Source organism: Melanostigma gelatinosum (genome assembly GCF_949748355.1).
Source record: "Melanostigma gelatinosum genome assembly, chromosome: 3".
Taxonomy (NCBI): domain Eukaryota; kingdom Metazoa; phylum Chordata; class Actinopteri; order Perciformes; family Zoarcidae; genus Melanostigma; species Melanostigma gelatinosum.
In genome coordinates, this window is record NC_136636.1 from 20,038,471 (window position 1) to 20,055,501 (window position 17,031).

Here is a 17,031-nt window from a genome sequence, read left to right on the forward strand (position 1 = left end):
GTTTCTTTGTATTGTCTTTTGTCTGATTGTTCCCAATATTAAGGTCATAGGATGAAATAAAGGTTAACTATACGATCATTAATCACAGTATTGGGAGACGTGTGAAACAAAACATCTGTCCATGAATATAGATTATCATCTGAAATGGAATTAAAATGTCTTATAAACTGTCAGAGTTGACGTACTCATCAAATATTATAATCATCTGCTTTATATAGTCGATCAGAAACTCAAGACTACATATTTAAAAACTACATATAATTACATTTTCTATTCTGTATTATTAGTCTATTCTTTAATATGAAGAGCATTGTTGCTTTCATTTTGGGCTACTTTCAACAGTGTACTTACTATTTCAGATATTTTGTGTTTTGTGCAGAGCTGAACAAATGACACTCTGAAGATAAAGTAAGTTTCATTACAAACCAGCGTTATATTGAACCAGAACATGTTCCTTCCAAAATAAATTGATATAAGAGCTTCAAAACACTATATATTCCTTATATTTCTGTATAACTTCATTGAACATGTTTAAAAAGATCTTAATACCTTAAACATTATAGACAATTGCTTCCTAAATAAACTTATTTTACTGCACAAAGGTTCTTCTAAAAATAGCCACAAGTCTTTAATTTGTGCACCTCTTTGTCTCCTTAATGTGAAATATTCAGTGACTCCTGATGAAATATGCAAGTGGCATCTCTGAATTCAGGTCTGAAGTAATGGGGAGGCTCCTCTCGAGAGTGAATTGCACTGAAGCGGTTGGAGTCTCATGTATAATGTTTTCCACCAAGTCAGTTCATACTGAAGGTCTGTATTCAAAAAGGAACCACGGTCGCTTCAACAGTGACTTTAGTCATTGTGTTTTACATCAAAAGAAGCTAAATAACAATTCAAAAAAGAGGCCAAAATGCAGTAGATATGTAATAGTGTATGTTGCCACAAGGTGGCAGTATAAGATAGTTTAAGAAATGTCTTTGCTTCTAAACGTTAGAAGATCCTGTGGGTGACCAGACGAAAAGTTCTGTGATGAAAAACAGAAGATGCATTGAATTTGTGTCTGTTATGGCTGTTGGGAATGACTATGAATTACAAAAATGTATGACCAAATAATGTCTGTACATAAATTATCACACGTGCATAATAAAATATTTTTTTAATGTATTCTGTGTGTAAATTTTCCCAAAATGGTAGTATCATATGGCAGGTTGTGTAATAATGATATATTGTCACTTTAGGAAAATGGCATGGGCTTAAGCAGGCAGAGGACAGTGAAAGTGCTTGTGGAACTAGGAAGAGGGGACTGAATATGCTTGTGTAACTTGGACAGTGATGTACAGGACACGGGACATTTTAATTCAGAAATAACAGTTTCTCAACAGTTTTTGGTTTTAAACGATTCCTTTTTTTTGACACAACCTCTCCGGCCTTTGAAAACACCCATTCACAGGGTACACAAGATGCTGGCGTGCACAAATACACAAGTCTATCTAAATTTTGATACAGGAATTTTTGCCTCTCCCAGTACTCCAGAGGCTTTTCCAGCCTGCTTATATTTGGCTCGGAAAAGTAGGGCTGGACCTCCACAGTGGCATCTGCTGTTACATTTTGAGTCTTCCGTGCCTCCATGACGCTGGTGTCTAAACGATACACCAAACTAATACTGAAGGGCTGTGTGTCCTTCACTGTCATGGAGACGAGGGCTTCATCCAGCTCTTGTTTTCTGGTGGCTGGTTAAAAGAGAATAAATACAGTGTCTGTTACCTGTCTTTATTTGCACAATAAACAAAAGTGAACAGGGAAAAATTGTGATGGTGCATTTGTAATATTGTAATGACTTACCATGGCTGGGTGAAGCTCCAGTTTCCTCCTTATTCTCATGCAAGGCACGGTGATGCCTTAGCATGGATGAGGTGTTGTTATTGTACCCCAACTCCTTGGAGCACAATAAACACCTCACCTTTGAATAAAATAAGAAACTGTGAAAAATACAGTTCTTGATAAGCAAACCTAGTGTGTCTGAAACAGAGTTAGATTTAGCTTACCTTATTAGGAGTTATCAAATCAAAGTGTTCCCACACAGGGGAAATCCTCCTCTTCCTAGCTGGCTCCATCTTATCACCTATCCTTCTCTCCTCACTCTCCAAACTATCTCTCTCTCTCTAAACTCTCCAAACTATCCAAACTCTCAACTGACCGCAACTCTCCACCAACAACCCACATTTTGAATGGAGCCTGAGGGGTTTATATTGCTGTCAAACCTCCCGGCAAAATCTGTACCACTTCCCGAAGCAGTCACGTGGTACAGCCGGGCAGCGAGGCTTCGGACGTCATCATTCTTGGCTCCTCCCCTAAATGAAGCAAGCCTCGATACGCGCTTCGAGGAAACGCCCCCTCCATTACTCGACACACGCTTCGAAGCGTCGGCACATCTCGTAACATCAATATTTTTAAGGGTTTTTAATCAAACAAACCTCAACCAACAGAAAACGTAGCTCAGTCCAGAGCTCGATCACTTAACTATACAACTAAACTAAATCAGCCGGGCCGCTAGCCGACTTACCGGGCTTAATCTTCTTCCACCTCTCCTCTCTGCTCCAGCTCCCTCCTTGCCTTTTGTTCCCCTCCCTGATGAGGAGATCAGCATCAGGTGTGTCTCTTCCCACACCTGATGCTCTCCTGAAGGAGTGGGTGGAGCCTTCTGCCTGGAATGTAGATGCCAGCCACTACCCTGCCCCTCAGGCCCTTACAAAGCATATAATATATGAATAAATTCTTGCTGTTGATACATAAAAGTGTAAGTAGCAATTTACAAGTTCAATTTAAGTCGAACAACTTTATAGCTGTTGGATAAGTAATGCTATTCTTAATCTGTAAAGTATCTAGTACCTGCAGCCGTCAAATAAATAGTGGATAAAAGTACAATGTTTCCCTCTAAAAAATAAAATAAAATCCACCTGCTCTAGTGTGCTGTTCATGAGGAGATACGGTGAGAAACATACAGTACACAACAGAAACAAGGTTACAAGTCTACAGACAAGCTAGCAGCGCTTTGAGGCTGTACTAAGGCATTGCCGTACCTTGAGCTTAATGCTAACAGTACCATGCTAACGTGCTACCAATGGTGATGCTGAATTAGCACTCAAGTGCAGGGCTGATGGGAATGTCATTAGTTTTGCTGGTTTGGTCATAAACCAAAGTACTGAACAATTGAAAACGCAGATCTGAGGGTCGATAAAAAGTCTAGGGATCACTATATTTTTCACAAGTCAGGGGTACATTGATATCTGTACCCCTGTAAATAAGCATGGCTTAAAAAAAGGTAGCGTAGTACATTTGGGGATTATTTGAACAAGAGATAAACACCATTCCCACACAAGGATAAAAAAGTAACGTTTGGTCTGTCACCTCTGCTCAGCCTGATGCGTAAATGACAGAATGGCATTGGAGGTCTGTCACAGTTCATCATCCCAGGGAGGCCAAGAGGACATTGGAGTTGATCTTACTGCCCTACTGGACCTCAAATGACAAAAACAAAATCAATTTTGAGGATGATAAAATGTTCTGTGCCCATCTGTCTTTTTCACATCTTCACATCTCTTTTACAGACATTTTTCGTTCCCTTTCCTCTCTCACCCTGTCTGCTCCTCTGTACAATTGCAAATGTTCTTTGCCAGAACGTTACTATGACCACTTGGTGTTCTTCAAGGACAGGAGTGACGCAGCAATTGATTTTGAGACTGTGTTTTGTACGTTACTACTGCTGTGCTGGACCTATATGGAAACAAAGACGCTGCATGAAATGTTGCTTTTGTATGTACGCTCTAACGCTTCTATTAAACGATCAATACAGAAACATTTACAAGAACAATTTGTGTGTAAACTATTCGATCTTAAAGGTGCAGTGTGTAGGATTTAGCGGCATCTAGTGGCGAGGTAGCAGACTGCAACCAACTGAAACTTCTCCAGTGTGCCAAGTGTGTAGCAGAATTATGGTGGCTGGAGCGAAATCTCAAAAGGCCCAATCGAGAGCCAATGTTTGGCTCGCTCGTCCGCTCTGGGTTACTATCGTATACTATCGCCGTATTTCACGCTTTGGGATGAGAATGTGTTCGGAGATGGTGGTGCAACAAAGCGTACTCTGTGAAGAGGACCTGCTCCATATAGAGGAATAAACGGTTCATTCAATGGTAACAAAAACACGATTCTTATTTTCAGGTGATCATATAAAGTAAACATAATTGTTAATATCACATTCAATTTCTGCCAATAGTTCCCCCGAAATGCTACATACTGAAATGGGATACTAAATTGTTGTTTCTGGCAAACAACAAGTCCGTGTGAGAAGTCTCTAAATCAAAGCGGATGAGTGAGTTTGACTTCCAGAGGCGAGACACCTTCCGAACATGTTTCCTCCCACGCAGTCAAGTTTCCAGGCAGAAAGAAATGAAGATTCTGAGGCATGAAATAGGACAACAGCTGTTGCTTTATCACCTTTGGGCCCCCAGCCTTTGGATTTCTGTGAAGATAAGTTGCACTTGAACATGTCAGACACGACTCATCTGGTGTCCTTATTAATTCAGATGAATTGTCTCTTTTTATTTGCATTTTTATTTTGCTGCTTTGACCTCGTATACGTTGGTTTAATTGTGTCTGCAACACACGGACAGATCAGATTTTAAAGTATCTTTGCTTTTGTGTTGACATTCTTCAAGGATAACTTCAATTACAACTTGTGTTCTTCCAACAGAAACAACAAACACAGGCTTTGACTTTAGATGTCTTCTGCGTTGCCTTCTGCACAATAAAGTAAGCATCGTCGAGGAAATAAACAATGGGGAGGAATGAAACAGGACAGCAGATGTTGTTTGGTAACCTTAGCTCCGGCCCTTGGCCCTCTGAAGTGATGAGCTGTACATCAGAGCCAAGGGCACCTACCTGAATATATAAATCTCCTGCTGAAGGGGAGCTGCAGAGTGGTATTCAAATGACTTCACTTTGGCTATTCATCGTGTACCGCATCCCTTTCACCACACAGAACAGCATGTTTCAAGACCAGGAAATGAATCACGGGAAAATATCGTTTCATAAGGAATGAATGAGTACGGAAATGTGCCGGTGGCTATTTTTTTATTTCTTTTGAAACCAATGTATTAAACTATAGCTCACATCAGACTGCTATCCAATTGAAACTCGATAGACTCAAATGAGCCAGCAGGTGCTTGTGTTGTTTCAGTGTCTCATTGGAATAACTGCAATCTCCTGAGACTCCCGGGTTGTATTTTGAGAGAATAATGCATTCCGCAGTGGTTTCAGTATCCACGGTTATCTCATCCAGCAGCGGCAGCAGGAGAAAAGTAAATCCTTGCTGTACCTCCAAGATATAAAACAGGGAGAACACTGTTTCTTTAGTTGGCTTGGAGAACATCAGTTATAGCAAGGGATGAATTTCTGTCATAATAGTCGGCGGTGACTAGGAGCCAGATACATTTTGTTAGAGACTCTGACATGGAGTTGATTTTTCAGAACCAGCCGTCTAATATCTTTTCATTTATAATCCTTAATTAAGATTTTCATCAAATCAAACCCAATTTGTGAATGGTGTTTTTTCATTGCTGTGGCTGGGTCCGCCACCCCCGCGCCGGATTCAAATGACCTACGCACAAGGGATTAAGGGAGCCTCATTGGGTTTTGATCTTTTCATCGAGAAAAACATTTTCCAAATGTTACATGCGTTGCTTTTGGGAGTTGGAAACAGGAACAAATGATGTACATAATGATGTATAAAATGTACTGTCCAAGTCCAAGTTCATTTTCTTACTTCATCGGCCTGTGACATCTACCTGAAATACTCCTCTTCAAACATCGACAGCCTTTATTTCTATTGCCCATAATTCGCTGAAACTTAGAAGTCTCTTCTCCAACGTTGGTAAAAGGTGAAATGGTGACACTTGTCCCTTAGTGATCCGAGGAACAGGTGCGGAACAGGAGGTGTGGGTACACATCTTCACGGCTGCCCCGATCGCCGCTGTTCATTCCGTCTTGCCAGCAGACTGCCAGCCTGACAAGAGGCCGAAGATGAGAGGGCTTCAATTTGCCAGTAATCAAGCAATCAAATATTACAGCCCCAGCAATCAGTGCAATGATGTGCCAGCCTCTGTGACTGTGCACACACTTGTGGCACAAAGAATCTCAGCATTAAGAAGCAAGAAGGGTTCTGCACATTGCATTGCTATTCAGAGCTTGTAAAACATTGATTGCTAAGGGAAAATGAAAAAGATGCACAAGGACTTCTTTTGAGCTTTTGTGTAGCAACACGGGTTTAGACACGGACCCTCCATTAATTCTTCTGCATTCTGCTAACACACTTCAATAATCTTAGTCAGGAAAGTGTCATTATTTCAAGGCAATATGGGGAATTTATAGCTCACAGGAAACTGATTTTTATTTCTATGATCCCTAAATATGAACCAGACTTCAGGCAAATTATTTTTTTCAGATTGCTTTCTACACCTTACTCCAATTAAGTTCAGATTTATCTGGTATCAAATAGGATACGATGCTGATTCCACTCAAAGCACCATCGGTTCATATTTGTGGTGTTAGCATTGAATTAAATGACCAAATGGAATGTGAGAAGAGTTGCTGGTGACACACGCATGGGCTATTTTATCCTCTTTAGATTGTTTAAATCTTCATTTCATGGTTGAGTATGAGAACAAAAACACTCTAATAAACCGTAGTTGTAAATTACCTCCTGACACCTAATGACAGAGAGACAAGTTGGCAACTTCCTGGTTATGAAAACCGAATAATCTGTGGATCCTGACATATTTATTGGTTGAAACCAGTGCAAAAGGAAAATGTGAGCCCTGAGTTGTTACTTTGTGTCTGCTGAATATCGACGTTTGCTAAATGTCGGCCATAACGACTTCATAAACTAATAATCTGCCACGGAGTAAGATTGAGAATTGAGATCAAATGAATTAAAAGTTGCATTATTAGAGGAAACATTTCTGTAGAGAACTGAAGATTCAGAGGCATTTTCACTTGTCAAAACAATGAATAGCTTTAATCTTATTGGTGTTGAAGTCGAGTTTCAGTTTCTTTACATTTTGTGGTGTAGATTACAGAACCAAAACACAACATGAATATATCTGAGTTACATGTGTACAGATGGAATAAACTCAAAATAAATACATCACACATTCAATAAATTTTCTCTTCATAACTTCGTGATACAATGAAATCTTCCCACAAAGTGTTACATCTGTTGGATAATCACACTTTTGGAGATACTTTTGAAACAAAGAGAGTGTCTCAGAGGAGATGTAACTAACATAAATAAGTAGTATATCAATAGACAGCTGCCAGAGCAGGAGTAGCTTTTTAGCATTCTGTGCACACGACAGTAGAATAGCTAAATGAAAGAAAAACATATACAGCATATACAGCCAGGGTTTAAAGGAACTATATGACTGAAAGCCCTTGGCCACAGTAGCCAGCATGCATGTTGAGGCTGAAGAAACCTTTCATCTCATATTTCATTGTATTCAACTCTAAACAACTCATCAAAAGCACGATAACTATACTGGCATGGGGAGTTTCATTCAATTGGATTTGTTCCAGTAGCCTATTCTAGCGTCTCTTTTGGTTGTTCTCCACTGGCATAATATCAGACAAACACCGCAAGAGAGAGGAGGCCAAGTGAGAGACAGGGTTATGATACAAGAAAAGGCTTTTGCATTGCAGAGAATCAAACACGTTCAAGTCATTCGATTGGCTATAGGGATGCATCTATCCCTTTTGATATAAGCGGCATGATAATGAGCAGTCGAAGACAGACGGACATTTCAAAATGCTGCTGGAGAGCGCTGGATGACGGCGGTGTCTCTGTCTCCTGTTGCTTTTTAAACACATGGATGCCTTCTGAATTCTCGTGCGTGTACGTGTGTGTTTATGTGTGTGGGTGATGGGTCTTTGTCCGTGTGATCGTGTAGGCAGTAGATGTGACATTCTGGATTCAGTTGCTAGTTGTTAGTCATAATCCACCAGGAAGCTGAGGGAACACACACAGAGTTGGGTCACCACACACCAATATAACTCAGGGAGGGACACGTCGGGGTGCCATCTTTGATCTAGTTTACACTTGAGTAAGCTCTCATTTTTCACATATTTTCAGCTGACCGCTTCCATCAGCAAAATAACAATTGTGTAAATTATTTACATAATTTGGAGATGGCGCCAATTCAAACAATTAATTGGGAATTCTCAGCTGTATAGATGCAGGAGAGGGTCATTGTGTGCACATTTGTTCTGCTGTTTTCAAAGTGTTTACAACTTATTAAATGTGACAGTCAGTGTCCAGCAAACACAGGCCGGATACAAAGCAAATGATTTTACACCATGTTTAACATTTTTCAGTCAAAGAGATGCTCGTATTCAAAGAAAGTAACCGTGTGCAAAACTCCTCCTGGAAAAAACAAGAGAAAGGAGTGTGACTGTTGCTGACACAGACAATAATAGCCTCTGCTAGGAGCAGCCGAGTGTCGCGTTTTATTCATTTTTTCTATTATTGATTCCAGAGTCAACTCCTTCCTGCGCTTCTGACGTGCTTTCACTCTTTCTCCCAATCAGCGCATTGTGTACTCACTTGTATCCCCAGCAGCCAAACTCACAGTAACCCATACTAATGATATCTGTCTTTGAGAAAAAACAGGCAAAGTCACTCAAAGCAAACACATATGGTGTTGAGAAGACAAACCCTCAATTAATACTACGAAACAAGTAAATATGATTATTTTTGTGTCGCATTTTCAAGTTTATCTTTGTGTTCATGATTTTATTGGCAGTTCAGTCAGTCTAATTTAATCAAATATTGACAATATATATTTAAAACTGTAATTGTAATTACTTTTCATTCTGGAAATCTAGTTCAGGTTTATTTTGGATTACACACACGCGCATACGCACGCGCACACACACACACACACACACGTGTAGTTCTCTTAAATAAAGTACTGAACTTCTGAGTCCCTGTTCGGGTTGTTTTTCCTCTGTTTTAAAAGTGACTCTGTCATAAACTGTTTATTTATGTCTGACACAGTCAGCATGCATCGTCACATGCGAGTCACAGATGTGGAAGTAAACAACCACATACAGTAACCTAGCAACGAGCGCAGCCCGTGCAGCCCACACAGCTAAACAACTCTCTGCAATGGAAGCAAAGAGGCAGAAATAACAATCAATCCTGTTGCTTTCTGAAGCGTACTTTGAGGCCCGCAACAAATGACTCAAATGTCAAAAGGAGAGTCGTGATTGCGGCCTGGACTGGGGTGGCAGTGACTAGTGCTACTCTGCCACGTGTTGAGCCTGCTGAGGAGTTGACGACGTTGCGATGAGAAAATAAGAAACGTGCGTCGGATGGAAATAGCAATGCCGAGTATAAGTCTGCCTTCTGGAAAACATTTTCCACATGCAAATGTGTCCGAAAGAACGCAATCAAATATTTGTTATTCTGTGTTTTTGCCCTGTTTACACCTTTACAACACACATATGGGATCTGTGCCATGTGAGCAAAACATAAGAACCGGCTCACTTTAAACAGTCAGCGTCAACATAGCCCAGGGTGTTTGGAGAGAATATCCCCACTTGGATATTTATTTATTCAGAAACATTCAATATTTTCACAGTAAATCCCAGATTTGAAAACATTTATACCTTAAACCAAATTCTTAAACTGATTTATTGTCAGGAGGCCCAGAAGTTCTGGACGCACCCCCGGTTTCCACAGATGGGAGATTTTAGTACATCATATCATAACACATCTAGGCCTAATGTACTAATGCAACAGCTGACTGTGACACACGGAGCGATTACCACATTCACTCATCTTGGCCAATGTGAAAAAAGTTGTTAGGCAAAACACGATCTACACCTGTGTCCCAATTCCATATTACACACTTAGGACGTTGTGACTAAGCAATGTGTTCTCACTTGAAAAGTGACACAAACCCACTCATTAAAGTTTTGAATTTAGTGTGCATAAAAAACGCTTCAATTTCGACCGTCGACATACGCAATTGTCCAAAGTTTGTACGATATCGAACGAAAAGTAAGAGCATTCAGGCACAACTGGGTGTTCAACCAATCACCGATTTTGCAGCATGGCCTAAGACGACCAAAGATAGACTGAGCAAGTTAATTGGCAAGTTCAAGTTAAAGTAAATGTCACATCTACTCTGTGCCACAAGCAGATCTCACTGTTTTCATAAATTACTTGACCAATTCTGGAGGTTTGTCCAAATCCTACATGTGTTGGTTGATCTCACTCCAAGCAGGGTTTGCAGAACTGGTTTTAATGTTCATTTAATAACATTAACACTGTTAAATGTTCATGCATACTATATATATATAGACATACCTGGCAGCAACATGGTAGAAACTAGTTCCGCATCCTCCAACATGTCAATAGCGCAGCGCTGGAAATCTTTACTGCTGTTGGACTGCAGGTAGCTGTAGAGAAGACAACGAAGGAGCAAAATAGGTGTAAAAAGAGATGAGTTGAGCATCTATTTGACTCTAAATGGAACCATGCTGTTTTGAAGACGACTTGAAACTGGTGATTGAGACCATTAACTCATGTTAAGGTGTTAAATCAAGTGAAAAGTAGGGTCATTTTCTCATAGACTTCTATTCAATCAGGCTTGAAACTGCAACCAGAGAAGCAAGTTTAAAGCACTTCCACATTGCAATCTACAACCACACCACTAACTCCTACACACTGGACCTTTAATTAGTTCATCAAACTTGTAATTGTTCATAACTTGTAATTGTAAACCTTAATTGTTTTTTTAAAATCAATTCTGTGCAGATTAATTTATCCACAGATATGTGTATAGATGCTATTTAAAACCATTTAAGCTATATCCGTGTGTGTGTGTGTGTGTGTGTGTGTGTGTGTGTGTGTGAACTGAGAGATGGGCCATCTGCTCATCTTCCCTGATGGAGAACATTTCCATCAAAAAGTTAGGATTGCCAAAATGTCTGCCAATATCCGATACACAACAACACGCACAAACAGACGGACACACGCACACACGCACACACACACACACACACACACACTACTGACCTCATCCAGGAGATGCGGTCTTGCCAGAACTCGTACATTATGTAACACAGCTTTCCCGGGAGCTTCTGAACAGACACACTGACAGCAGGATGGAGAAGAAGAAGAAGAAGAAGAAGAAGAAGAAGAAGAAGAAGAAGAAGAAGAAGAAGAAAAAGAGGATATAGTACTTGTACAGGTTCTTGTATTTTCCTTTTATGCAACTTTATACTTCTCCCCCATTTCATCTCAGAGGCAAATATTGTACTTTTTACTCCACCACAATTGTCTGACACCTTTCGTTACTTTTTAGAATACATTTTGTTCACCCCCTTCCTGTGAAGTGAAAACCATGTCTGCAAGGATGTAGTCCTCCTTTACATGTTGAGAAAATTCTCCTGAACTAAATATACTATTTTAAAACCATCTTGAATCAGCTGGATGCATCGTCACAAAGCTGAAGGCTGTTTTCTGAGCTCATGAAAAGTTGACTTTTAAGTGACAAGTTGTTTCTCGCAGGACAGGGACGTTACAGACATGATGGTGATCTTATGGAATGTGATGCATTGCTGTTGCTTAAACCACCCAACAGCATAAAGTAATATTAGCACGACCCTAAACAGCTACATCAGTAAAATACAACCTAGCAGTTATATTGATCCAAAAACATGATACTCATCAAGTACATTTAGCTGATAATACTTATTTAAGTAAGCTGTAAAATGAGAAAGTTTGTCCTGGTGGCCATGTTGAAAACAGCGAAACCAAAACCAAGAAAAACCCACTGACCGGAGAAAACATTCTCATTCCACAGCTAAACAGAACACTAACATATCTTTCTGAAAACCTTTGAGGGACAAATGAGGCAATACAGTCACAGAATATTGATTATTAATCTGCTCAGCGCTTCACAAGCTGTGATGGACAGCTGCGTTAGAGGCTCCTCGGCTCTGATTGGTTGTTTCTCTTCGAGCTGCTATAATATATATAAGCTATAAGGATGATAGATGATAATATGCCGTTGGGAACTTTACATTAACAGTACAGTTTCCATCCTTTCCACCGAGTTTACGTATTCGTTTTTGGCACAGTCGACACTTCAAAACCCTGATTCAACATGGCCTCAATTTTCCTCAGCAGCAGAGCCTGACACAGATATATTACTTTGTCGGAAAAACAAGCAAAACTCTCACTGCAGGTTGTCAGAGTGGGCTGCGGTGGCATCGATGTAGCTCTTCAGAACTTTCCGGAAGTTGTCCAGATCTTCATCGGTCACCGACATCTGCCTCTGAACCAACAGGATGTTCTGTTAACAAGACAAGAGACAGAGAGGGGGATGTGAAGAGATGACACATTGGCTGCTCAGAAGAAGAACATGCTGCTCTGTGTGTGTGTGTGTGTGTGTGTTTTCCGTCGAAATTAAATGTGAATGTGACAGTCAGTGTCGCAAATAGTTTTCTTTCCTACAGTTGTTCCTTGAAGTTCACTGGTGAAGTAGTGACAGCTCACTCAATGTATCAACTAACGCAAACACCTGCTGTCCACCAATCCAGACGTAGGAAAAGATAAGACACTTTGAAATATGTTACTTTATCGATTGGTGTACCCATCTAACGAGCAACATCCTCACAGCGGGCCACGATTCAGCGTCCTCCTCTGGGAAATTGGGCTTGAACTAAAGTCCCCGATGCACAATGTTAACCTGATGCCCTCTTTTACTTTCTCAACAATTCAATGCAGGAGTGAGTCACCACTGAAACCAGTATGAAGGGAAACGTGTACGCTGCGTTTCCACAAAGGTCTTCATTACAAAAATATACATTTTTGGTTGTATCTGCTAAGTTTAGTGTTGAGGTACCAATCGTTGAAATCTCTTCAGAATGTTGTCACCACTCCAATACAAAGGAGGAGGATGGAATTTCATTAGTGACGCTAATGGCATTTAAAATTATATTAATGAACGGCATTACCCACAGACCTATCTTCAAAGAGATGTCATTGAACTTCTTTGAAAATAGTACCTACAAAAAGTGCAGTTTGCCAGTGTTCAGAGGAGCAAAGTAAATTACATTCGGCTCAATTGTATTGCAGTGGCAGAAACCTTATAAGTGCATCTTTCAAAACCTCAGCAGATAAAAAAACCGACTCCGCTAAAGGTGAGTGACAACATATGTGGTTTTGTGATCTAAGTAAATAAATCTACCATTGGATCCTGTGGATTTTACTGTGCATGCAAACACAGTGAAAAGGACAGCGGTTCATGGATGGATCCTGTGTGTATTTTGCCCTTATTCAAATATTGTTTGCTTTTTTTGGGGTTTTATTTTGGAAGGCTTATTCTAAAATCCTGGAATAAACAGAGAAGGACAAACATTGCTCTTTCCATCATTTTCCTTTTGTCGAGTACTGAAACTTGTGAAAACAGACTTCACTTTGCTATGGCTGTTATAAATACTTTGACATAAGTGTCACCATAGTTCCCCCTAACAATACAGTTTACTGGCACTCTCACCTGTCTGACTTCTTTTTTTCCGTGTGTGAACATGTCAAAGACACTCAGACACAAATTCAGAACAATAATCATTTACCCTCTCTTGTCTCAAGGTGAGCTTTGTCAAAACGTGTCCCTTGCTTGCTTCATGTGGAACACCATTTCATCTTGAGGCTTGTCATATATTGATTTTCATAGCTGGAAGAGCTAGAATGTGTGCAAATGTGACAGCTATCTGCTGTTATGGTGTCATTTGGTTTGAGAGGGAAACAGGTGTGCTGCTTGACATTCAGAATGGGAACAGTGAACAAACTGAATGAGCAAAATCCAGTTTCTAGAGAGAATCATTTCCGAGTGCGGCTGAAAAGGAGTTTTGAACAATATACTGTGAGCTATTTGGAATATATTGAAACTACTGGAGGTGTACACAGTCAGAAAGAGCAAAAAGTGGAGTGACGGGGTGTTAATGGAGTAAAATATGTAGTTCAAGGGGAATTATACAATGAAAAATAATTAATAAAAAAAAGTTTCAGTGTGTTCTACTTATTTTGCACAGTGATTCACAATCATTGTAATCAAGCCACTGTTTATTCTGATAAAGAGAGCATTGTTCTATATCATAACACAGGGAGATACGTGTCACATTTTAACATTACAATGCAAAGGCCTCACTGTGGTTGATTGCTCTAAAATGCTGTCGGTATAATTTAGTTTGGATAATGTTTTTTTCTTCTTCAGTGAGTGTGTGTGTGGCTGTAGAACCCTAATTATCCTGTAAAATGTCAAAATAAGAATAAATTCGGTGTAATTAGCAACCTTTTCACACCTCGCTTTAATAACACCCTGCATGTGGAAGCCTACGGTCTGATCCTCGCACTTAAGCAATCATTTACTTTTTACAAATTCTACTTTAATGACGAAAAGCTTCATGCTCAATAAATACTACCTGCCTAAACATAAAATGTTTAGTCGTTGCTTTTTTTTTTTACTTCGGCCAGTATTCCAGGTCAAATTCTTGTATCAGTGCTGACTTACAGACTTGTACGTGCTGGCCAGTGTGTCCTCTTTCAGTGGCTCCAACTTGGGACCCTGAAACAAGAAGGTAACAAATATGAGAAGAACTTCTTGTCTCTGTTAAACATCTGGTGATGCAAGAGGTATGGGCATCATTTTCTTTCTATAGCACAGTTCACATTTTCGAATTGAATCAGTATTGTTTTGAAAGTCATGACAAAAGCAATTTGGTAAACACCAGCATTTTCCTTCATACATATTTCACTTAATTTGGACATGATTTGGCATTTGTGTGTGTGTGTGTGTGTGTGTGTGTTTTACACAGAGAACATAACCTTTGAGGCTGAAAAGTCATTCTGAAGCATTTGAGAGAGCAGAGAAAGGGAGAAAAGTGGACAGAAGGTGTGTGTGATGCTGGGGTTGAAGTGTGGGGATGGATATTGCACTCAGAACATGCTGCAGGTTATGAATTGCTTTCGATATTGCACTCTGAGTCCCTCTGGGGTGGTGGAACGGAGGGCTAGAGAGAGAAAATTGCCTTGAGAGCGACTGAAAGGAGAGGAAGAGTGAACATCAAAAGATGGGACTAACTAGGAGTTAATAAAGAAAACAACTGGCAGAGAGAGAACGAGACGGAGCAGAAGATGTGGCAGGAGTGTGAAGAGGTTTTGAGACGTAGTAGCAAGAATGGATGGGTCACAGGATACAGAATGAGAAATGAGAGGTAGAGAGGTGACTGTGCTTGACAGATACGCAGATCTGCTGAACTCTGAACTTCCACTGCACCCTTCGCTCTTTTTGATCATCACAAACATACAAAGACATGCTCTGAATTACGCTACCAGTGTGAAGTTGAATAACAATGAACATTATTTGACATAATAGACAGTAAAGACCTAAAGAACTGAAAACACAGTAGGTCTGTTCAAGCAGGCTTGTCGTTTTCCACATCACGGCTGAAACCATTGAAGCACTAAGCTGACACCTTGTCCCGGACATTTTAATGCAAACACGAAGCATTCAAGTGAAATCCAAGTGTCCTAAGTAATCTTGTAGTTTTGCAGGCAGGTTTACAGGTAGAGATGTGCACAACCTGCAGCGCTGTGTGTGTAGCCCAACGTACTTCTCATTGTTCTCAACATATTAATAATTCTGTGCTAATGCATTTGGCGTTACTGTTTTGCATATTCTCTCCATAATTTGGCCCACGTTTTTCTGTTATTTCCTATTAAATTGATTCCATGACCTGTTCAGCAAACTTAATAATGTTAATGTTGATGGCTGCTACACACTGTATTTGTATTCATGGAACATTTATGCCATAAATCTATGGGGGACCAGAGGGTCAAAATATTAAAGCTTTGCGCTCATATGTGCAAAAAACCTTTCAAGGCAAGGCAAGGCAAGGCAAGGCAAGTTTATTTGTATAGCACATTTCAACAACAAGGTAATTCAAAGTGCTTCACATAAAACCATTAAAAGCATCAAAACATAAGGCAAAAGAAAAGGAGATTTAAAAACAATTAAAGAAACAGTGTAAGAAATCAAATTCAGTCATAAAAAGTAGAGGAGATTTAAAACATACATTGAAACAATAATTGAAGTAGCCAAGGCCTCTGCTCTGGACCTGTCCTCTGCTACTTTCTTTTAAACTTCGCCCGTTATCAACGATTCATCTGTTAACTCAAGATTTGCGCTCTCGTACAGAAACTCCGTCGAGGATACTCTAAGCAGAGATATCATGTTTTTTCACTGGACGCTACCCACAATCCTGGTGTCCGGAGACTTGATGTCTTGATAAGGTAATTTTCACATGTCTCCCTGAGACATTACGCTGCACGCAATCAACCATACACTGCCGCAATTCTGCAATTACTCGCACACAAACCACGTCAGGAAAAGATCTCTGCCGATCTGCGTTTTATAGTGTACGCCTTGCACGAACTCGGTCCCGGAGGAAATGGCGATATATTGTGCAGTCCTTTTAAAACCATTAAAAGCATCAAAACATAAGGCGAAAAGGAGATTTAACAGCAATTAAGAACAGTGTAAGAAATAAAATGCAATAGTAAAATGCAGAAATGCAGGAAATTGATTAATATATTAATTGAATGTGGTTCAATTAAAGGCAGCAGCAAACAGAAAATCTGTATTCTGCTTTAAATAGAAAGCATCCTCACTGGAGACATTACAAACTGGCAGGGGATATGCATGGCGCAGGACAGGAGGGCTGTATAGCGGGTGATCAAAACATCATTGGTACCCATCTACCGAGCATCAGTGATATTGGTGACAAGAGGTGCCTGCAAAGAGCCCAAAGGACATAAAAAGACAATACCCACCCCGGCCAAAGCCGGTTCACCCTGCTGCCATACCTGCTACATTTCTGAGCAGCATAGGAGCAGACTCCTGAATG

The 17,031-nt window shown here is 40.1% G+C and overlaps 1 protein-coding gene across 1 annotated transcript in view; it reads right to left on the bottom strand.

The window, feature by feature from the left end:
* Positions 1 to 7,387: 7,387 nt before the first annotated feature.
* necab3 (N-terminal EF-hand calcium binding protein 3) overlaps positions 7,388 to 17,031 on the bottom strand; it is a 35,883-nt gene continuing 26,239 nt past the window's right edge. The window contains exons 9-13 of the mRNA XM_079297107.1: positions 14,637 to 14,690; positions 12,304 to 12,416; positions 11,135 to 11,212; positions 10,424 to 10,515; positions 7,388 to 8,059 (exon numbers count right to left, since the gene is read on the bottom strand). Of these exons, the coding sequence (XP_079153233.1) occupies positions 8,031 to 8,059; positions 10,424 to 10,515; positions 11,135 to 11,212; positions 12,304 to 12,416; positions 14,637 to 14,690 (366 nt within the window). The 3' untranslated portion in view covers positions 7,388 to 8,030. The remainder of the gene's footprint in view (positions 8,060 to 10,423; positions 10,516 to 11,134; positions 11,213 to 12,303; positions 12,417 to 14,636; positions 14,691 to 17,031) is intronic.